The 24,485-nt window shown below is 39.9% G+C and overlaps 1 protein-coding gene across 9 annotated transcripts in view; it reads left to right on the forward strand.

The window, feature by feature from the left end:
• The first annotated feature begins 13,590 nt into the window (after positions 1 to 13,590).
• DNM3 (dynamin 3) overlaps positions 13,591 to 24,485 on the forward strand; it is a 576,309-nt gene continuing 565,414 nt past the window's right edge. For all 9 annotated transcript variants that reach the window (XM_059936430.1, XM_059936401.1, XM_059936392.1 and 6 more), the window contains exon 1: positions 13,591 to 13,904. In XM_059936430.1, coding sequence (XP_059792413.1) covers positions 13,744 to 13,904 — 161 coding nt within the window. In that variant the 5' untranslated portion in view covers positions 13,591 to 13,743. The remainder of the gene's footprint in view (positions 13,905 to 24,485) is intronic.

A 24,485-nucleotide genomic window follows, 5' to 3' on the forward strand; every position in this document is an offset into this window, starting at 1 on the left:
ATAAGCAGAACACTCTATGACATAAATCACAGCAAGATCCTTTTTGACCCATCTCCTAGAGAAATGGTAATTAAAAAAAAATAAACAAATAGGACCTAATGAAACTTCAAAGCTTTTGCACAGCAAAGGAAACCATAAGACGAAAAGACAACCCTCAGAATGGGAGAAAATCTTTGCAAATGAAGCAATTGACAAAGGATTAATCTCCAAAATATATAAGCAGCTCAATTATCAAAACAAACAACCCAATTCAAAAATGGGCAGAAGATCTAAATAGATATTTCTCCAAAGAAGATATACAGATTGCCAACAAACACATGAAAGGATGCTCAACATCTCTAATCATTAGAGAAATGCAAATCAAAACTACAATGAGGTATCACTTCACACCACTCAGAATGGCCATCATCAAAAAGTCTATAAACAATAAATCCCAGAGAGGGTGTGGAGAAAAGGGAACACTCTTGCACTGTTGGTGTGAATGTAAATTGATACAGCCACTATGGAAAACAGTATGGAGGTTCCTTAAAAAACTAAAAATAGAAGTACTGTACCACCCAGCAATCCCACTACTGGGCATATACCCTGAGAAAACCATAATTCAAAAAGAGTCATGTACCACAATGTTCATTGTAGCACTATTTACAATAGCCAGGACATGGAAGCAACCTAAGTGCCCATTGACAGATGATGGATAAAGAAGATGTGGCACATATATTCGATGGAATATTACTCAGCCATAAAAAGAAATGAAATTGAGTTATTTGTAGTGAGGTGGATGGACCTAGAGTCTGTCATACAGAGTGAAGTAAGTCAGAAAGAGAAAAACAAATACTGTATGGTGAGGCACATATATGGAATCTAAAAAGAAAAAAAGGTTCTGATGAACCTAGGGGCAGGGCAGGAATAAAGATGCAGACGTAGAGAATGGACTTGAGGACACGGGGAGGGGGGAGGGTAAGCTGGGACGAAGTGAGAGAGTAGCATTAACATATATATACGCTACCAAATGTAAAATAGATAGCTAGTGGGAAGCAGCCGCATAGCACAGGGACATGAGCTCTGTGCTTTGAGACCACCTAGGGGGGTGGGATAGGGAGCGTGGGAGGGAGACGCAAGAGGGAGGAGATATGGGGATATACATATGCATATAGCTGATTCACTTTGTTGTACAGCAGAAACTAACACAACACTGTAAAGCAATTATACTGCAATACAGATGTTAAAAAAATACTTAAGCATCTACTAAGCACAAGGCACTCTACTAGGAACTGGGTATATAACTGTGAACAAGATAGACAAATTCCTTTCTTCATGGAGCTTACTTTCAGCTGTGTGTGTGTGTAAAACAGCTAACAAACAACTTAAAAAGTTAGTTATGTAGGATATTAGAAGATACATGCGATGGAGAAAAATAAAAGAGGAAAGAATAGAAATTGTCTGTGAGGGAGTATAATTTTAGGTGCAATGGTCAGGTAAAGTAACATTTGAGCGCAGACTTAGAAAGAAGTGAGAGGATGAGCCTCGGGACCATTTGAATTAAGAGTGTTTCAAGCAGAGGGAAGAGCAAGTGAAAACCCCCACAAAGGAATGTTTTGGGTGTTTTCAAGGAGCAGCCAGGAAGTCTGTGGCTGTAGCAAAGTGGGTGAAGGGGATAGTTGGAGATAAAGGCAGCGGGGAAGCGGGATGGGGGTTGGGGATCAGTAACAAAGGGCCTTTTAGTATGAGTAAGATGGGAAACGGGTGGAGAGGTTTTTGACTAAAGGGGTGACATGATGGGATTTATGTTTAAAAAGCATCACTTTGGCTGCTACATTGGGAATAAGTAGGAGGGTCAGGATAGAAGTAAGGAGGCCAGATAGGAAGCTGTTGTAATAATCTAGGTACTAGATGGTGGTGGCTTAGACCAGGGTGTAACAGCAAAGACGGTGAGAAGTAGTCAGGTTCTAGATCTATTTTGAAGGTAGAGCCAATAGGATTTCTTGATGGACTGATTATATGGTGTGAGAGAAAGACAGAAGTCAAGAATAACCATGATTTTTTGGTGTACTCAGCTGGAAGGAGGGAGCTGCCACTAACTGAAATAGGTAAGAAAAAAATAATTATATGCTGATGGAATGATCCAATAGAGAACTTAATGATGCAGTAAAGAAGAGAGAATCGTTGTAACTGAATAAAAGAGTAGAATCTAGTGTGTATGTGGAGATTCTGTCTTAGGAGTTTCAATAGTCCATCTATTAAAAAAAAAAAAAAAGTAGGGAAGGCAGAATATATGGCCGAGAAATAGTATATAATTCATCATTTGAGAATGAGGGTGAGAAGAGACCTGGAGGTCTGAGGAGAAAGGAGAAAATATGAAGTTGTCATCTAGGAGAGTGAGAGAGTGAATGGACTATGGAAAGGCAATAGGATTGCCAGGTCTATTTGAGGTTCAGTGATATTAACTTAAAGTGGTTCCTTATCAACATGATGGTGCTTTTTTTTTTTCTAGCCACATTCTGCTTCTCAGGTGCAGGCACAGAATAGGAGGAGAGTTGGATTTTCCCAGGGCTGGGTTTTGCTATGTGTTATAAATTGAGAGAGAAGCAAGAGGGTGGAGGGCATAAGTAAGATAGTGTTTATAATGACAAATCACAGCATTTAAACAGGATGAGGGAAGTGAGGACATGATGGGGTGAGGAACAGTGAACAGATGGTAGAATTAATTGATTGTAGGCCCTAGTGGGGCTGACAGATTATTGCAGGTAGATACTATAGAGAGTGACCTGGAAAGAGAAGTGGATGGAGGTCTGACTGTGGGATGTTTGAATCTGAGATTATGGGTGACTGTAGATTTTGGTAATGATAAGGACTAGGGGTTGGCCCAGGGGAGATGGACTGAGATAGAATAGAAGACAAAATCATTGGAGGGGGGAGGATGGAAGAACAAAGAGAACAGTGTTGAAAGTATCATCAACATGGAACTGAAATTACTGAGAATTAAGACAAGCATGTTGTTAGAGTGGCAGTGGCAGTGGCCTTGAAACAGGGAGAATGACCAAGAAGTTGGTAGATGTCTACAGCAAGGTGGGGGGTGATAATATACTGAGATATAGATTCAAAACTGGAAAATTTTAGGGAAAGGGAAAGAGAATGATTTAGAAACAGCAATGAGGAGCACGGAGTATACCTACCTCACTTTTAGTCTTAAGAATTTAGGACACATGAAGGAGACAACAGCTACCACTAGAGACTACTCCAGTAGTCTGCAGACAGGGTCCTCAAGGAAGAACCAGGTTTCTGTTAGTAACTTTGGAGAAAAGTTGAGGATAGAAGAGAATTTACTGCTAATAGACTGTGGGGTGCAGAGGGCACAGTGGAGGGGGTTCAGCAGTAGGGGGGAAATGGAGATAGGAGAGATGACCAGACTGATGAAAATAACAGGCCCCATATTTAATGCAGAGATTATTAATGATAGTATGAGAAAGTTCTTTCCCTTGTCTGCTTCTGACTGACTGTTTCCATGAACTAGGGCTCTGCCTGCAGCAGGTAGTGTGTGTCCTAGTTCTCTCCTGTCTAAAATGGATCTAACTTTTGGAACAGAGAGGAGAAGCAGATAATAAAAGAGCCCTCAGCCAACAAGGCAAGATTAGACATAACTGTCCATCAACTCTCTAACTGATTGCCCTAAAAGAGACCTCTCTGATTTTCTTGTTCTGTTTGGATCAAGACATCTGGATAGGACAGAAAAATCTTTGAAGAGCCCATCCCGGTTGCATGAAAGACTTGGCAATGGGAAATTTTTCCATTCCATTGCGGTGTCTAGCCCCTTTGGATTGTGAGAGAAATTGTGTCAGTGGATGGAGGACCAACACTGCAGCCAGATCCTTCTCTAACTAGCCACTGTTGAAAATTGATTTTAAAAGGACAAAGAAGGAAAAAAGAAAAAAATTGTATTAGTATAGGTGATAAATGGCTCATCTGAAACATATGCACACTCATTCACAGAAAGCATAATTGTTTTCTTGCTGCTGCCATGGCCTCCTTGGCAGAGCTGTTGTTTTGCAGATGTCAGCAGCCTGAAGGGACTCTCTCAGTGTGAGTGTGTGTGTGAAAAATTCCTGTCCTGCAGTAAGATATAAGTAGAGCATGCCCTAATGGAATCAGAGGCATTGTACACTGAGTTTGGGATTCAGTCTTCCCAGTTGAATTTTTATTTTTCAGAACATATTTCTTCAGCAATAAGGTGTTTTCTGGAAATTTTTACCAATAAAAAGAGATAAATTGCATAAAAGGGAGATGGGGTCAAAACTGCCTATTACCTTTTATGTGATTTTCTTTCTATTCTCTCAGCACATATCAGCCAGCATTTATACTCCTAAAATGTATGAGAGAATGGAAGAAAAGAGAAAAAAAAAATTTCCTCCAGCTACTCTAAAAGGAGAAGTTTTTGAAGGTCTTATAGGGCTGTACAGAGAAGATTTTATCCTAGTGACTGGTGCATGGAATAGTGAAGTGGTGGTAAAATCAAGGGTCTACTGTTTTGAAGCTTTTTTCAGGTTCAGCTCTGAGACCTCAGGGTACTGACTTCTCACAATGAGTTGCTCTTTGGCAGACTTGATACAGGACTAATTCTTAGATCTGCAAATGTTTTTCAAAGACAAATGAGGGTGCTAGCTGGGAAGGAGGGTCAGCAGGCTGAGGGAAACAGTGTAGAGTGGGAGTCCTGCTTGAATGGTCACCAAGGAAAGTAAAAAGGAGGCTTCCACAGGGAGTGGGAATTTTTGGAGATCCTTGGTTCCAGAGATACTGGGTTCCTTTGCCTAATTTTGACTGAGAATCTGAAAATTATACTTGTGTCATTGGCTACCTTGATTCTATTAATACTTAAAGCTCTTTTCAGCTATACATGGAGTACACAAAAGTTGTAAAGGAATTAAGCTTAATTGTAATTGCTCCATCAAAGTCAATCTTGGCTCACTTTTGCCACCTCTTAACTCGCTGCTTCCTGGATGTTCTTACCTATTTGTGAAAACTCATTTTGCTTTCCATTACTTTGTCATGCTTGATTCCTAGTGAATTGTTACTTTCACCTACACTTTCTGTTTGGTTATTTCTGGGCTCTTCCTAAGAATGAACTCTTCAACAATTCTTATTTACTAGATGAAAGAATCCTAAAATTGATGAGATCCATGAATAGTAAGATTCTTGAAGATATTTTCTCACATAGATCTTTATCACATAAATCATTTAAAAATTAGTTAATTAAAAACCTTTTGGTTATTAATAAAACATATTACAATCCCTGTGTAGGTTTGGGTAAGTATAAATAAAACGTCTAATAGTCATTTGGTACTGTGCAGTTTCTAGAATGTTTTAGTGTTCATTATTTATTTGATTTCACAACGGTTCTGTGCATTAAGAGGAATGGACATAATATACCCATTTTATAGGTGAAATTAAGGGCTAGGATAGTGAATCACACAGCCAGCAGGAACTTGAATCCCAGTCTGCTGACTTAAGGTCACGGCAGTTGAAATAATTTATGTAAAGATAAAACCTGCTTTTGGTCACAAACAATACTGTGCATTTTAAAATATTTATTTTTAAATTTTTTATACAATTTTATTTTATTTTATTTATTTTTTATTTTTTTTTTGGCTGCACCCTGCAGCATGTGGGATCTTCCCTGACCAGGGAACGAACCTGCGCCCCCTGCAGTGGAAGCACAGAGTCTTAACCACTGGACCACCAGGGAAGTCCCTATATAATTTTAAAGGTTACACTCCATTTACAGTTATTACAAAATATTGCCTATATTCCCTGTGTTGTACAATACACACCCAGTAGTTTAGGCCTCCCATTCTCCCACCTCCTATATTGCCCCTGTCCTCCTCCCTACTGGTAACCATTAGTTTGTTCTCTAGGTCTGTGAGTCTGCTTCTTTTTTGTTATGTTCACTAGTTTGTTGCACTTTTAAGATTCCACATATAAGTTTACCATGTATTTTTCAATCTCAATATTAGGTTGGCAAATGCAGGCACTATGTTTTCCTGGGTTCAAGGTTTTCCCACAGGGATCCATGTATGGCCCCTTGAAGCATATCAGAGAGCATCTCTGGTAGTTCTTAGCTGTGTGGCATTGGCCAAGCCTCCTAATCTCTCCAATTTCTGTTTCCTTGATGGAAGAGGGAATGGTGTTGCTATCTGACTGTTGGTTATTACTTCAAAGGTAGCTGTGTTGATCTAATGAAATAACTGATGTGAAAATGGTTTGAGGCTATAAAGCAGTAATAAAAGCTCTCAGTGTTATTCGTCACCACCGTCTTTGGCCAAAGGTCCAGGAGGGAGGGGGTTCAGTTGGGTGTCAAGTGTATGATCATGGATGTACTTTTCTGAGATTTATACTTCTCCTGTAAAATAAAAGAGAGGAGACCCGGTGAATCAGGCAAAGCTGTCTTAGGGCACTCTCACTGTGGTGTGTGTATGAGGTCCTCCCCATTCTTGTCCCCTTGCCCCAGTCCCAGACCCCACTTTCTAAGCTGGCACTGCTGTAATGTAATCTTTTCTAAGAGATAGTTGATAATGGCTTAAGGTAATTTTTTCTCTTTTCCAAGTGATGTTTTCCCATTAACATAATACTCAGAGATCCCATAAGAATAACTCTACATTGGCAGAATTGTAGAGTCATTACAAGCTTCTTGGGGAAGGGATTAGGTATATTTTTATTTTGGATTGTGGCTGACTATTACTTAGGTTGTCCCCAGACTGAGACTATCATACTTTGTATTACCATTTTCATGTATTACCATTGCATAAATGCCAGAGGCCATTTATTTTTATTGCAGTATAATATTAAGTGTACAGTTTAATGAGTATTGACAAACATATACAACTACATAACTACCACCACAGTCAAGACATAGTTTCCATGTGCCCTAGTCCCCCATCCCCATCCTCAGCTCCAGACTGCCTTCTGTCAATGCAGATTGTCTAGAATGTCATATAAATGTATTCATATGAGATGTAATATTCTATGTCTGGCTTGTTGATTCCATAGATTATGGCCTATGCTTTAAGTAAACAAAATTCAGTACATGTAACTACTTTCCTACAGCTGTGAATAGTCTGCCGTTTTGTGTACTGAATGAACTCTTGGCTAATGATAGTCCATGTGATCATGGTGGCCTGGGCATCTCACATTTTTGCTGTTTAAATCAGACAGAAATATTTCCCAGTTAAAAATCTTAGTTATAGTTAGCTAGTTATCCACTGCCATTGAGTGGCAAAGTTTTGGGGATAGGGAAGCTTGAGGACTCTCCTGCTTCTATTTGCAAAGGTCTTTTAACCTTACATTATGCAACACTTTTGTCTTTGATAAGCTGGTGTGTATGTAAACCAATTACGGGTCAATCAAATGGCATTTATTCAACTTTTAATTTTTTTAACTCTTCTTAACATTTTTAAAATTTACTTTTGGCTGCGTTGGGTCTTCGTTGCTGTGCGCGCGCTTCCTCTAGTTGCGGTGAGCGGGGGCTACTCTTCCTCGCGGTGCAGAGGCTTCTCATTGAGGTGGCTTCTCTTCTTGTGGAGCACGGGCTGTAGGCGCTTGGGCGTCAGTAGTTGTGCCTCTCGGGCTCTAGAGCACAGGCTCAGTAGTTGTGGCGCATGGGCTTAGTTGCTTCTCGGCACCCTGGACCAGGGATCGAACCCGTGTTCCCTGCATTGGCAGGCGGATTCTTAACCACTGGGCCGCCAGGGATAGTCCCTATTCATCTTTTTAAATTGTAAGAGTAATACATGCTCATTGTAGAAAATTTGAGAAATAAAAGGAAAAGGACAGTAATTTTTTCCCCATACTTTCTCATAGGGAATAACATTAAATTTCTGGGTATATTTCTTTCCAGTTCTTTTTCTTAGACGTGGCCTTTTCTGTAGATATGGTAATGTTTTATATAAAAGTTTGTACCCTGCTCTTTAAATTTAATATTTCATTCTTAGCATTTCTTTGTGTCATTAAAAAGTCTTCATAAACATTTTAAATGGCCATTTATAGCTTACCAAATAGATATTATTTTATTATAATTCTATATATATACATATATGTGTGTGTGTATATACATATATATACAGAGAGAGATTTACAATTCAATAAATGAGAATTAAGAAGCATTAGAGGGACCTTCACCTTTAAAAGGAGTCCTATGTGATATCTAACTTTAGTATATATGGATTATGTTTACAGGAGAACACAGTATTATACCTACTTGATAGAAAGAAGCACAAACTGGCTGTTAAATCAGACTTAAGTGATATAGAGAGTTCTCCTTAACCCTTCTCTCTTAATACTTTACACTTGCCTACTGTTATTTCTGCTCTGCATGTGTGTAGATTTATCCATGCTTCCATGAGACTACTGGTGAGTTTCCATCTGTCGGATCTCAAATTGACAGAAGTCATACGGAGTGGTGCTTCCAGAGTTATTTTGCTTCTGATGACAGCTGATGAAAAATATGGACAATAAAACTGGGAGTCTTTGCCCTCTCACCACCACCCTCCCCCCTACCCCAGACTAAAGGAGAGAAGCCCTGAGAGGCATAAGTGTCAACTACAATGGCTACAGTATTGAAAGTCTGTATATCTATATTGGATGTTCACAGGGTTTACAGAATTCAAAAGATGCCCACAGACAAGATGATTTGCAGTAAGATCTAGAGTCTATCCACGAGATAACCTTTAGAGAAAGAACTGAAGGCCTTGAATAGGTCTTAAATAGTACACAGAGTAAGAATATTGTTTAGGCAGTGATGCTTACAATGGACAACATGACAAATGCTTAAGTTTTTTTTAAAGATTTTTTGATGTGGACCATTTAAAAAAATTTTGCATTGAATTTATTACAATATTGCTTCAGTTTTATGTTTTGGTTCTTTGGCCCCTAAGGCATGTGGGATCTTAGCTCCCTGACGGAGAATCGAACCCGCACCCCCTGTACTGGAAGGCAAAGTCTTAACCACTGGACCGCCAGGAAAGTCCCATTGCTTAAGTTTTTATTCAGTTCTGCTTCATAAATATTTATTGACCACCAAGCTAGGCACTGTGAGAAATATATGGAATATGACTTTGCAGTAATCTGACTGGTTTTAAAAAAATGAATTCTTGAATCCATATATTCAAGTATGTGCTGTTCTTTGAGAGGTTAAACATTTTTCTAGGGATGTTCTTACCACTTCAAAATTTTCTAACTCCTCTCTTAGAGCTTTCCTTCAAGCCTGTAGCATATTTAAAAAAAAAAAAAATCTAACTATCCATATAATATGTGTATACCTGTGTATATAGATATATATTCTTAAAATTAGCCAAAAGTTATTCGGTGCTAAGTCCTATGAATGAGGTAGGAGATCAATGTGGATAACATTCTGTTCATCTAAAACGATGTGTGACTGAGTTTGAACTTTGGGGTAAGGTTCATCAATTTCAAAGGAGTTCCTCTGATATTGTATGAAGTGTGGAGGTATTGCAGTAAGTTTGTTGCTTCTCAAAATGACCCTGAAGGAAAACATTCATTTAAATAGAAGAACTCTGAAGTGTTTATAAAAAGTTCTAATTTCTTAGCTAGAGAGCCACGCCTAAAAAAGGCTGTTAACCTTTGCAATCTTCTGCCTTGCTAGGAAGATGGTGTGGAAACAAGTGTAATAGTTAGAGAGCAAGAGTTGGCATTAATTACTGGTGTTGAAATAGGGCTGAGATGATCGTGTGATACAGTCAGGAAGCTGGGGTGCCTGACGAGGCTCCCCTTTTCAGCTTTGCATTCACTCTCAAAGGTGTAGGTTGTCTTCCTGTCAAAATTTTCCCCCTGCTTTTTGCTTTCAAGTTTTCCCTTGTTAGTTGTTTTATCCAAAGTAATTTATGAGCAAATGGTGTCAAGTGTGTCTCTGTGTGTTTAATTTGTCTTGATTCCATGTTACTGTAGGATTGATTCTGGAAATGGGAAGTAAAGAAGGAAAGCAATTAACAAGACTAGTTCAGGATGATTTCTTGAAGGAGGTGGGTGGGACTGACTTTTCCTAAGTTCTAGAGAATCGAGATGACAGGCATTGCTTCAGTGCACATGAAATTCAAATTTATCTAAGGATGATACATTCTCTAATGCATGGTAGCACTGTCTCCTAGAGTGGAGTGCAAGATACTCGAGGCAAGGATGAGTGCTTCTGAATCTTTTATATTCCTCACAGCACATAGCCGAGTGCAGGACAGACTCATTAAGGCTCACCTCAAGAGTCACCTCTTTTCTGAAACTTCCATGACCCTCTCCAGACAGAACTGTTACTCTCAGATTTCTATCTCGTGTTCCTTTAAACAAACCCTGTGTCTTAGCTTGGGCTGCCATAACAAAATACCATAGGCTGGGTGGCTTAAACAACAGAAATCTATTTTCTCAAAATTCTGGAGGTTGGAAGTCCAAGATTAAGGTGCTGACTGATTCAGTTCCTGGTGAGGATCCTCTTCCTGGCTTGTAGATGGCTGTCTTCTCACTGTGTCCTCACATGGCAGAAAGAGAAAGAGAGCAAGCTCTCTAGTGTCTCCTCTTAGAAGGACACTGATCCTATTGGATCAAGGCTCCACTCTTATGACCTTATTTAATTTTACTTACTTCTTTACTCCAAATACAGCTACACTGGGGGTTAGGGCTTCAACATATGGATTTTGAGCAGACAATTCAGTCCATCGCACCCTTAGAACACTTATTACATTGTGTTGTAATAATTTATGTCTGTCTGCAATAGACTATGGTCGTCTTAGGTGCCAAGCACTGTGCTAGGCACTGAGAATCACAAAGATGGATCTTGCCTTCAAGGAGCTTGTCATTAGTTGTATTAGCTTTCTATGGCTGCTATAACAAATTACCACAAACATGGTGGTTCAAAACAACACAAATTTATTATCTTACAGTTCTGTTGGTTAAAAGTCCAACACTAGTCTCACTGGGCTAAAACCAAGGTGTTGGCAGGGCTGTGGTCCTTTTGGAGGCTCTCGGGGATAAGGATTATCTGTTTCCTGCCTTTTCCAGCTCCTTGAGGCTGCATTCCTTGGCTTGTGGTCCCCGCTTTCTCCATCTTCAAAGCCAGCAAAGTTGCATCTCTATAACTACTCTTCTGTAGTCATGTCTCCCTCTGACATAGCTGGTAAAGGTTCTCTTTTCTTAAACTGGGCCCATCCAGATAATCCAGCATAATCTCCCCATTCAAAGCTATTTAATTTAATCACATCTGTAAAGTCTCATTTGCCATGTCAGGTAAGATGTTCATAGGTTCTAGGGATTAGAATGTGGACATAATTTGGGGGGGGGCATTATTCTGCCTACTATGTTAGTGGAAGAGAAAGATGTAAATTAGAGACTCAATGCAACATGTCAAGTGCAATGTGAAGATCTATTCAGGGTGCCTATACATGAGAAGCATAGAAGGTGGCTGTTCAACCAATCACAGTAAAAATGAGGCACTGACAGCAAAAATGAGGAGGAGGAGATGGGTTCCAGGGAGGTAGAAAGGGCATGATTTGGGAACCAACTTGAGGTAGGGGATGAGGGAGAAAGAGAGAAAGGGAGTTAGAATGACTTCCAGATTCTGGACTGGGACTGGGTGGGACTCTTTGTAGCTGAGCCTCAGAAATTAACTAGAATGAGGACACAAGTATCTTAGGACTTCTCTCTGCTCCTCTCTTTCTGTATTTTTAAAATTTTCTCTCTCTGAAGACCAGCATCTTTTGCATCTCCCTTCTGTAGATGAAAACATTACTAACCATAGTTCCATAGTTCTCTCTTTCTCTCTCTGAATTCTGTAGTACTTGGAAAGGGCTCTGATTGATACAGCTTGAGTCAGTGTTCCCCTAGTGCATGAGGCTGTGGCCACGGCACAGTTAGTTGCCCTAATGCCATTTTATTGTCATGACTGCTCTGGCTTCAACCATATGGTAGATGGAGGAGTGATTCTTAGAAAAAGCAGACATTGCTGTCTGTTGAGCAGACATCCCACTTACCTTGGAGAAGATGATGTGTTCTGTTTTGTCTTTCTCTTCTTTTTTTTTTTTAAAGTTGAAGTATAATTTACAGTGAAATGCACAGATCTTAAATGTTTAGTTTGATGAGTTTTGGTAAATGTATACTCACACTCAAATCAAGATATAGAACGTTTCCATCACCTCCACAAGTCTCTCATGCCTCTAGCAGTCAATCCCCACTCCTCAAAGGGAACCACTGCTCTGACTTCTGTCACTGTAGAATAGTTTTGCCTGTTCCAGAACTTCACATAAGTGGAATCATACAATACGTACTTTGGCTTCTTTCATTCAACATGATACATCTGAGATTCAACTAAGTTGTCGCTGTATCAGAATCCACTCCTCTTTGTTGCTGAGAATCTATCATTGAATGCACATATCACACTTGTTTATTCATTCACCTTTTGATGGACATTTGGGTTCTTGGTTTTTTGGTTATAATGGACATTTTTATACAAGTATTTTTATGGTTGGAAATTTATAGCATTAAGTGTTGAGACTAGAAAAGATGAGTTCAGATTTGAATAAATTAAGTCAGAAGTGAGGATAAATTAATTCAGACAGTGAGGTCTAGGACCAACGGGAATATAGTCTAAGGCCCAGAAGAGAGAGGTGGGCTAGTTATTTAGATTCTGTAGTCCCTAGCCATTATGTGTAGTTAAAGCCATGGGAAGTCCTCAGGTAGACTAAAAGGTCCATGAATTAAATCCTGAGGAGTATCAGTATTTGAAAAGAGGATCCCTCTAAGGAGGCTAAGGGAAGCATGCATTTATCCTTTGTGTCGCCATCACAAGGCACAGGACCCAACGTACAGTCTCTTCTCAGTTCGCTAAATTTAAGAGAATGGGTGCAGAGTGCATGGTTATTGATAGAGCCTGTAGAAGGAGATTAGGAGGAGAAATGGCATGAGGAGTCGCAAAGGACAGAATGAGCTTGGTAGATTGAAGAGGAGTGGTGCGGGGTAAGCACGACGGACTCCACCTTTCTTTAGATGGGGCCGGGAGGACCAAGCCGTTAAAGTTGAACGATTAAGCAGGGTCAGACTACGCAGGGCCTGTAAATGGATGTCAGATTGAAGAATTTAGACTCCAAAAGGCCGGCTACCCCAGGAAGAGCCAGGGTTCTGGAGTGGGGCGTGAGAACGAGATATTTCCTTCTGGGAGGTGCACTCTGGAGGCGGTGCACTGGTTGGAGGCAGCCGAGGTGCTGCCGCTGGCGACAGTGCTGTCTTGTTACCGGCGGTAGGGCTTTCCACTGGACTTTGGCTTTGTAGCCACTGAAAGGGAACAGTGCCGCCGGCTGCTGCTGATTCTATGCCATTCCCTGACCAAGTGCTGTAACTCTGCTCCTGAGCCTTGAAATCAGACGACAGAGGCGGTGGCATCTGGCCGCAGCTGGGAGGCAGTGCGTGCGCGCCGCTCTGGGATGTCAGGCTGGGAATACTAGGGCAAAGCAGACGCCCAGCGCGCCGCGGGCGGGGCGGTCGCGGGGCCAGGCCACGCCCCCGCTCGCCTGCGCAGGCGCGCTTTGGGGCCGTTGCTGTCAGGAGCGCACTAGAGGCCGGACGGTGGCGGGATCCGACGTCTGACTGGACCCGGCTGACTGAACTGAGCGCGGCAGCGGCGGCGAGGGCTGCGCGGCCCCGGCTCCCCGCCAGGTCGCAGAGACTAGCAGGGTCTAGCGGGCAGCCGGCGGCGCAGGCACAATGGGGAACCGGGAGATGGAGGAGCTGATCCCTCTGGTGAACCGTCTGCAGGACGCCTTCTCCTCGTTGGGACAGAGCTGTCTGCTGGAGCTGCCGCAGATCGCCGTGGTGGGCGGCCAGAGTGCCGGCAAGAGCTCGGTGCTCGAGAACTTCGTGGGCAGGTGAGCGTGCAGGGCGCGGGGGTGGGGCGGTGGGGGTGGGGGCGACCCCACTCCGGGCCGTTCGAGCGTGGATGGCGGGAGCGCGAGGCTGGACCAGGAGCTGCGGCGGAACGCAGGGAAGAGCAGAGGTGTCTGTGAGGCGGGCGGGGTCGTCCCGGCTCCGGGCATCCTCTGTCCCTCCCCGCCTGGCGGCCCCCCTGTCTGCCTTTCATCCTGCTATACAAAGCCATTTCCTCCTGGTCCTCCGGTCTGGGAGTCGGGGGAGGGGTCCGCCCCGGCATCGACTTCCCCCGCCCGATGTGCGCCAGCCCCGGGCAGCCTGGGTGCGTCGCGCGCCCGGGAGCTTCGCAGTCCCCCTCTCTGTTTTCCCAGCTCAATATCCTCCTCCTTTTCTAGTCAGCCTCCCGGAGGCTCTCGGCAAGGCTGTGGGGTTTATTTCCCCGCCCCTCCCCCCCTCCCCCCTTGGAGATGCTTTCCTTCTCGCCCTGATTCTCGGCTCCTGTCAGCTGTCTACTGTTCGAGACAGTCGTCGCCTGCCCCTAGCAGGGGAGGCGGGGTGCGAGGAGAAAGAAATCGTTTGTTGTGGTGAGGCTTTAAGCCGCGACGCTTCCCCACCATTCTCCTCTCTAGAAGTCGAAGAATAAAAGGTGGTGTGTTCGCGTGTGCGCCTATTCACAGATCCAGGCATATGTCAGAGAAACCGAGGCACAGACTCTGAGGGGGTGGGGTGGACGTGGACTTGTGTTGTCCAGGTGCCATGTCATTCCTGCATCATCTCGGAAGGGATGAGCATCTTTCTCGCACTCTCTCTGCGCCCCCTCCCCCAGCATCATCTTCGGTTCCCTAAGCTTTTATTTGTCCTGCCAGCCTTCAAGTTAACACGCTGAATCTAAATTATAGTTACGGGTTTCGTAGTTACTCTTTAATTCAGAAAAAGCTAAAGAATTAATTTTTAAATTGGGAATCAGCATTTTTTCCATTGAGCAATTCATGAGAGATTAAGTTACCTTAACGGCCTTGCCTGAGCAGTGTAGACATTTGCTAAGAAAAGCCCATTAGAAAGCATTATGAAAGCCGAAATCTGTTTCCTAGCAGTAAACCAGGTAGAAACGTACAACGGCCGAGAGAGTGGGCCAGAGAGGGTACAATACAGAGATTGTACTTTACTCTTTTTATTTGGGATTCAGGAAGTTCCTGTTTTTTGTTTTTTTTTTTGTTTTTTTCTTCTCTTTTTGTTAGTGTTTGGTGATGTGTAAAATTTAGATATTCCCATATCTCCTTTGGGAATGCTAGTATCCATAAAGTGTATATTCTTTTCTCTCAGATGATACTCTTAGGGTTTTTTTTGTTTTTTGTTTTTCCTGTTGAACTAGAAAGCTAAGAAACCTAACTAAAAAAAGTAAAATTGCTGATAGTTGGCTGGTATCTTTGACTAAGTCACTTAATCACTTTGCTTGGTTTTATCATTAATTTGAGTGATGAGAATAGTGATGGTAAAGCATTTTGCCTACGTCATCATAGACTTATGGTGAAGTGATGGATGAATATGTGATTCAAAACATGTACACAGAACAGCCACATACTTAAGGGTTTTACACTCTTTGATTTATTGCCAATGAAATTCACTAAATTTAAAGTATCTATAGGGAAGGTGAGGTTTGATGACAACGTATTTTTGGGTTTTCAAACTCCCGAGCATTTAACAGGATGCCTTACTTGTCATTTAGCTACTTTTGTTTTTTAAACAAATACTTAAAGATTAAAATTGTAAGTAATTCAAATGCAGTGGCCATATTTTATGCATCTTTCATATATTTAGTTGAATGAGTCTGTTTTATAAATGCACTTTTTGTGGCAAGAGCTTTTGAAGCTAATGTCAATTTTATGCATGTATCTTAATTCTGTTCTTCAGATTTTCAAATCCTGAATATATTCATTAATGCTGTAATAAAATTGTAAACATTTTTCCTCACTAGCTATCCTCTTTTCAAATGAGAATTTTAAAAAATCTGGAAGAGTAAAATATTGTAGCTTGAACATTTTTTATGATAGCATGAAAAATAGGGATGTCATTTACCAGAATACATTAGTAATTTATTATACTTTTTAAAGCTTTACCAATAATTAATTACTGTAAGAATGTCAAGTCAAAGAAAAGGATGGACATAAGGGGAAAAACTCATTTAGTAAATATAGCAATGCTTTATTATCTGTAGAGATGACACCTGCCAGCAGAGCTTATATATTAGGAGAAAATTAATTAAAAAGGTCATTTGACTTTAATAAAGGTTTTGGTCATTGAATTATTGAGGAATCTAATTTCTAATTATAAACCAACCTTAGGGAAAAAGGAGTTCTCTAATTTGTTAGGAGATTCATCCTAGGTGGAAAAAACTACTCATATTCTACTATAACCTTTTATTTTTTTATTATCCAGAAATTTTCCAATAAAGATAAGGTTCTTTTCTTTAAGAATGAAACGTTCCTCTTTTACATGTAGCTGTTTTCATTTTAAGACTCTGACCTCTGTGCAGTTATTGAACGCAGTCATAAAATAAGGGGTCATTACTTGTGTAAATTAAGCATTTGCTCATCATTTAAGCTGGTCTTCAAAATAATGATGCATTTTCTCCTTAATATTTAACATTCCATGTTTAGTGGACTAAACAGCTCTTCTCCTCTCAGTTTGTTTGTTTATATTGATTTTTTTGACACCACTGAGTGAAGTTGGATGTGAATGTGTTACTTCATTTAACTGTAGCTCTAAAATCCAATTTTGGGGGTGACAAGTTTGAGATTATTATGAATAAAATGAATCATGAATGAACTACTTGTTTGTGATTTTTCTTGCTGAAGTGATGAATTTACATATTAGTGTAATATAGTGTGAGTAACCAGATTGTTCTTTTGCGTGTTCAGATGAGATATAATGCTCTCAGTGAGAGGCAGCTTAAGGTCTAATGAATAGAAGCTGAGACTCATGGTCTGAATATAGGGGTTCACTAGATGGCTTGGGGTCTGCCCATTGGTCTGGTTTGTGTACAGAAGAATTTATTCAACTACTTTTACACCACCCCCCCTTTATTTTTTTAACAGTGCAGTGAGATGTTGATGATGATAATGGTCAACATTTATGGAGTACTTGTTATGCATCAGGTACTATTCTAGATGCTTTTACATGGAAAATCTTATTGAATTCTCATAAACCCCTGAAGAGGAGGGTACTCTTAAGAGTTCTGTTTTATAGAAGAGGAAATTGAGATTTAGAGACTTTGAGTAACTTGCTGAAGGCAAATTTAACATAAAAACAGTGGAGCTAGGATTCAACTTGAGGTATCTGGGCTCTATACTTGTGCTCTAAAACCTCTGTGCTGTATTGAACCCCCTCCATATTGAGATTTACCAGTTCCTCTGATAAATATTTTTAACTTTTTTCTTTGATCACACTTAAAATCACCACCTAAAATAATAAGAAACTGCTATGTTAATAATTTCATTCATATTTATTTATGTATGTCTATCTTGCCTCATTTCACGGAGGATTTGAGGCAACCCCTTAGGCAGAAGCAACATTAGTTAAAAGATAAGTTTTTTTCTTTACTATATTAGACATTCTTGAAGGGAGCTCTAGGATATAACTGGGTTATTTATTTAAGTGTGTGTTGATAGGGAATATAACTTGTTTATAGAGGTGTTAAGTGAGAACTGTACTAGTTGCTAAGGTGTAAATGTTTTTTAATGACATACTTGTTAGAAACATTAGTTCTTCAATGCTTATTATATAGGCAGAGGATTCACATTATTTTCTTCTAGCCTAAATGGTAAATAGACTTTCAATTTTGCACAAGTAGAATAGGTTTTTTGACTAACGGGGTCAAATAAAGGATAAAGTAACTATGTTGAGGGGAGTACATTTCAATGTGGAAATGTCATATAAGGTTTATTTACTTAGTTGTGAGGTTTCTGAAGATGGGTATGTTGATTATCAAATTAGAGTCGTTTCGCAGGAGAACCTTAAAAGTGAGCCATTTGATGCTATTGTTGAATGGACGTGACCAGATAATTTTTCAAAAATCCAAAGTCATTTATATGTCTTAGATGGATACTAATTTATTCTTAAATCCTTTGACTGATTTCAAGAGAGTATTAAAAATTGAGGAGGTAAGAGTTCTCTAATTGCAAATAAGATTAGGCACAGAGCATGCATATTAGTAAACTTCTTAATTCAGAAATAGGTTTGTATTGAGGGAAAAGATTTTTAAAAATATGCAAGCATCTGAATTAGTGAATATTTTTCAACAAATGACTTCCAAATATTAAAGTTATTAGATAAATGGGTGCTAACAATTAAAATGTGATAATTGTTGAAAATCATACTTCATGGTTCTCAAGGGTCTATTTAACTGAAGTGTCAGAAACATAAACTTTGTTTCATCCAACAATGAATTGCTAAAACCTGAAATTACAAAGATATTTTTGCTGAATTCACATTATGTAATATACTTTTAGGTTATCACAAATTCAATTGGTAGGATTTAATTATAACAATCAACTTAATTATTAATAATTCGTTAGAAGCAATATACCTAGGTGAACTGGACTTCATAGGATATCTCTGTTTTGAAATTTACTTATGATTAAGAGATATCAAAAAAATGCACTCCATTAACTTCTTTAAGAATGAAGTTGGGCAGGCATCATCCAAAACTTTGGAGGAATGGAAACTTAGTAGTTAGCTATTCTAGAAGGTAGGCTATTGGGTTCTTTACCAATGGGACATATATTTAGTATATTAATGTTTGTCTTAGGTAGTAAGTACTTGGTGCTAGGGCTAATAAGTGCAGTTAAATTATGCTGTTTTACTTATTATGACTAATTTTAAGAGAGGACTGCAAGCAGCTAAAAGAAATAGATGATTTTTTTTCTCTTCCACCAGAGCCAAGTCAAGAGAACTCTGAGCTAATGTACTATATAGAACAATTCAATTTATTTTCTATATGGCCAAAGTTTTGCCCATCTCTAAGTCTGCTTTGGTTTTTCTCACACTCAGCATTCATTTAAAAATACTAAAGGATTATGTTATAGTAAACACATTTTTATAAAGTGGAAGGAAGAAGGAGGCCAATATTTGCTTCGCCTTACTTTGTTGCAGGCATGGATTCTGTTATACACATTCCGTGTCTTCTGTAGCTTGTTTTCACATCCCCATGTTAATAAGGGAGGAAACTCAGGGTTAGAGAGACAAGTAATTTGTACAAGGTCACATGGCTAGCAAGTGCCAAGCTGGGATTTAGCCTTGGATATGACTCGTATTGATACTCTTGAGAAATGTGGGCAAGGAAAGTCAATGAGCATGTATTACTGAGTTCTAAGTATACTGGGTAAGAATGTAGAAGGAAGTATAAATGTATAGGAGCTGATGTATATATAAAAAGAGAACGGACAGCATAAGCTATGAGACCACAACTTTCAAAGAGTTTGTAAAATGAATGCAGTTGGGTATAATGCAAACTAAATGGGACAAAATAATTTATACTATGTCACTTTATTTTTGTGAAAAAGAAAACAACTCTGAAAAACTACAATTCTGAAAATGAATTGTGATATAGTGGAAAGTAGACAGTATTTGAGATTTTGGTGTCATTTGGCAGCCGGTATCATTTTAGCTCAAGGCTGCATGTACTGAAGTATCGATGTCAAAGCAGGGAGTTTGTGATCTGTGTCTCAGTGTCTGACTTGACAACAAGGCATTGAATTTAGACTGTCACTTAATCACAAAGAGACACTGTATGTTGGAGAGGGCCTGAGAGAAGAGTAGCAGGAAAGAAAAGAGTTTGGAGAGATTAAAAATATAACTGGATGCATTGAGATAGGTGGGATAGATCAGACTCACTAAGGATCTTTAAGGCACTAATACTTAAGGGAGATGGAATTCTATTCTTTAAGAATAAGGCATTTAGTTAAAGTAGTGGAGTAAGTGGAAGACAAAATGTCAGAGGAAATGTTCTAAAGGCAAACCTGAGAATAGAATGTATGTAGAAAGAGAGGAGGGTAAAGGCAAAGGGAAGGTTGATACTAAATGATTTGTATTATTGCATTAAACACTGTTCCAGAAAATTAGAAGGTTTATTAATACCAGGTTGGCAATTTGGGCGTTTTTTTGGTCATAGCTGGCTTAGCTTTTTTTAAATCAGTAGTGAGGACTGGCTTTTCACTAGGTTCTGTAAGAAACTTTCTCCTGGTTTAATTTTTGTCACTTCTTGGAGCTGCATTAGGATGCAGAGAAACAAGAGATTTGCCCAAGGTCAGAAATAGAATCACAGTTGAGTTTGGAACTTGGTGTTCAGAACTGGGAGCCCCATGGCAGTTCATCATTTTCTCTTCCTCCTCTTATTGTTTTAAAGTACCTCCCTCTCATCCTTGCCACCTCCTTTTCCCATTCCCTTCCATTGGACCACTCTTTCCTCCTCCTTGATACTCCCCTCCATTACTTTTCTTGATGGTGGACCAGCAATGATTTTTTCCCCCCCATACACAATAGGGTAAAGAGACAGGGAACAGGATTTTTCTCAGGCTTAGACCAGGTAATTTGGCTGAGATAATATATTCTAGAGTAAATTGTAACTTTTAGGAAACAGATGGGCCCAGGAAAAGACTACATGAAATAGTGGATGTTTTCACACAATATTAATATTTTCACACCAGGTGGGCATATCTAGAAAGTTGTGCCTGGGTTGGTCACTGATTGACCTTGCTTAAACCGAGGAAAGCTTCTGAAAAGTTGTGTATGAATAAGTAATATAAATGGAAAGGTTACTATTTAAAGAAATGGGTGAGATTTTTTGTAAATTAAAATATATATTTGGGGCTTCCCTGGTGGCACAGTGGTTAAGAATCTGCCTGCCAATGCAGGCGACATGGGTTTGAGCCCTGGTCCGGGAAGATCCCACATGCCACGGAGCAACTATGCCTGTGTGCCACAGCTACTGAGCCTGCACTCTAGAGCCCGTGAGCCACAACTGCTGAGCCCGTGTGCCACAACTACTGAAGCCCGCGTGCCTAGAGCCTGTGCTCTGCAACAAGAGAAGCCACCACAATGAGAAGCCCACGCACTGCAACAAAGAGTAGCCCCTGCTCGCCGCAACTAGAGAAAGCCCATGTGCAGCAACGAAGACCCAAAGCAGCCAAAAATAAAAATAAATAAATAAATTTATAAAAAACAAAACAAGTGAGCATGCTTTAAAAAAATAATAAATAAGATATATATTTGGGTAGCAAATCCTTACCTTTCAGTTTGCTGTTTCATATTCTTTGTGTTTGTATTCTTTGGGTGAGGCCCATCAATGTCATAGAAATTATTTTAACAGTTTCAACAAGTATTAACGTTGCGTTAAATTCTTAATGTTAATAAGAAAGGCAAGATAATTGTTGAGGAAAAGGATGACTTATTTGGTCCATGAATTTTATGAATGATACAGGATTGCTTTAGATTTTGTTTTTCTTCTAACATCCCTGCTGAAGATTCTCTATTTCCAGGAGTTTAAAGTGTGTGTGTCTCAGTGCTTCCTTGTGACAGTGTCTTATTTTCATTTCCCAGAGCTTCAAGGTCATGATATCCCCGGGAATAACACATACATACCTATTAGAATTTAGTAGGGCTTCTGAAGGACCTCATTGTCTATCATTTCCCTGGCTTGAAATTGAAAAGACTAATTCATTTAAATAAGTAATTTGATGGGTACCTAATCTTACTTAAGATATTTGTTTTCTTAGATCCTCAAAAAGCCAATATTTGAAAAGGAGTCATCATATTCTGGTGATAGAGTGCCGGCTTTGCTGATAGGTGTGTCCGTCCCACCGCTGACTCTATACTGGATACACACATGGCTCCTCAGCGAGGCATTGAACTTCACTGGGACTTAATTTCCTCATTTGCATTATAGGGACAATAATACAGACTTCATTGTTTTATGTGCGTGTGAATTCCAAGTAAGATGATGTAAAGCGTATGGTCCATAAGAAGCATTTAATAAATGATTGCTGTGATACTGTGATTTATAAGAAAAATATATATTTTGTCATTCACATGACCAAAATATCAATATAATTCTCAAATATATTTGGTCTTCATTCACAATTCCTGGCTCACAGCTCCAAAAACCCTTGGAATTTCCTAAGTGTTGAAGGTGATAAAGGTGTCTTTTGTTAGGTTAATGAGGTGACTTTTGGAAAGCACCCAAGGATAAGGGCCGGTTGCCAGTGGAACCAACCACATGATTAGAGGGTTGGAACTTTGTCTCCTGCCTCACCCCCAACCTCTAGGGAGGGGAGAGGGGCTTCAAGTTGAATCAGTTGCCAGTGGCTAATGATTTAATCAATCATAACTGTAATGAAGCCTCCATAAAAAACCCCAAAAGAACAGGGTTCAGAGAGCTTCTGGGTTGGCAAACACGTGGAGATTTGGGGAGAGTGGTGTACCTGGAGAAGGCATGGAAGCTCCTCACCCTTTCCCCGTACCTTGTCCTGTATGTCTCTTCCATATGGCTGTTCCTGATTTATATATATCTTTTTATAATAAACCAGTAGTATAATAAGTAAAATGCTTCTCTGAGTTCTCTGAACTGCTCTAGCAAGTTGACTGAGTCAAGGAGGAGGTCATGGGAACATCCAATCTATAGCTGGTGGGTTAGAAACACAGCTAACAACCGGGGCTTGTGATTGGTGCCTGAAGTTGCAGGAGAGGGCGGTCTTGTGGAACTGAGCTGTCAACCTGTGAAATCTGATGCTTTCTCCAGGTAGATAGTGTCAGAATTGAGTTGAGCTGTAGGATACCTGGCTGGTGTCCGGAGTACTGCTTATTGTCGGTGTGGAAAACCACCTCCCCATGCTGGAATTGCTACCAGAACCCCTTTAATGGTTATTAGCTTTAGTCTTTTATCTAGAATGGATGTTTTCTAACTATTTTAAAAATAACAGTAAATTTAGGAGACAGGATAGATAGTAGTGTGTAATGTGCCTGGTCTATGATAATGCAATCAATAAATGATAGCTATTAGTTTAAGTTTTTTATCTAGACTGGGCATTTTCTGAAACAAAAGCAAATTTAAGAGAGAATAGATAGTAATGTGTATTTGCAAATTCTTTTTTGTGCATGTGGGAAAAATCACAGCTGCATCAAAATACTAACTTTTAGATCAGACTAACTTAAAGTATATTTGGACCTTTTTAAAAGAAAGCATTTCCCACATTTTGCATCACCCGAGGGTATTTTTTTTTCTTTAAACAGATATATACAACATAAATCCCGTTTGTATACTCTTCCCTCCCAAGAGTTCCAAAGTACTTTTCATTTATTCTTTTATTAATCCTAACAATATCCCTGAGAGCATAGTAAAGGCATGTTTTATTAACTTCAATTTAGAAATGTGGAAGATTGAACTAGAAGTTAAGTGACATGCTAGGGTTTAAATGGCAAATACCAGAGATAATGAACATAGTAGAATTAATAACATAGAGATAATAGAATTAAAATGAATTTTGCTGAAATTATTTTCATATGTTCTCCTAGAGAATGAATTTTAAGCAAAGTATTTGATTCTGTGATATGGAATAAACCATTCTTAGCATATCTTTATCTTTTGGAAATGTTAGATGAAGTTGTAGGCAAAGATGGAAGTAGAAGTGGGAAAAACAACTGAGAGAGTCTGATTGGAGAAGCAGGACGACTTAGCAAGAATATGAGCTAAGGCCAAGGAACAGAAATGATCTACAGACAAGGGATCAGGAGGTAAGATAGAAAAATAATAGTGGCTGGTGCTATTAGACCTTAGAGAAGTATCAAAATTCTTGCAGTAGGTGTTGAACTAATACCCAGTGACTCTATTTTCTTTTTTTCTTTTCTTTTTTTTTTATAAATGGCAAATATAATTGGACTTCAGTAAGATGATTAACAGCAGGATTCGCAGTGTTTGAGAATCAATTGAAATATGACTTTATAGCTACTTTTTAAAATTTATTTTTATTTATTTATTTATTTTTAGCTGTGTTGGGTCTTTGTTTCGTGCGAGGGCTTTCTCTAGTTGCGGCAAGCGGGGGCCACTCTTCATCGCGGCGCGCGGGCCTCTCACTATCGCGGCCCCTCCCGTTGCGGGGCACAGGCTCCAGACGCGCAGGCTCAGTAGTTGTGGCTCACGGGACCAGTTGCTCCGCAGCATGTGGGATCTTCCCAGACCAGGGCTCGAACCCGTGTACCCTGCATTAGCAGGCGGATTCTCAACCACTGCACCACCAGGGAAGCCCTCTTTTTTTTTTTTTTTTAATGGCTCACGGGCTTAGTTGCTCCGTGGCATGTGGGATCTTCCCAGACTAGGGATTGAACCTGTGTCCCCTGCATTGGCAGGCAGATTCTTAACCACTGCACCACCAGGGAAGTCCCCCAATGACTCTGTTTTAAATGGAAAGTTTCATATCCTGACTTGATTGACATTTCCACAATTGTTAACCTCCAATTTTAGCTCTGAGCTAGTTAACTGATTCCATTTGGTATTACATTATCTTTGTGTTGCTAGCTTTGCCTCAGAA

This window comes from Balaenoptera ricei, chromosome 1 (assembly GCF_028023285.1).
Source record: "Balaenoptera ricei isolate mBalRic1 chromosome 1, mBalRic1.hap2, whole genome shotgun sequence".
NCBI lineage: Eukaryota > Metazoa > Chordata > Mammalia > Artiodactyla > Balaenopteridae > Balaenoptera > Balaenoptera ricei.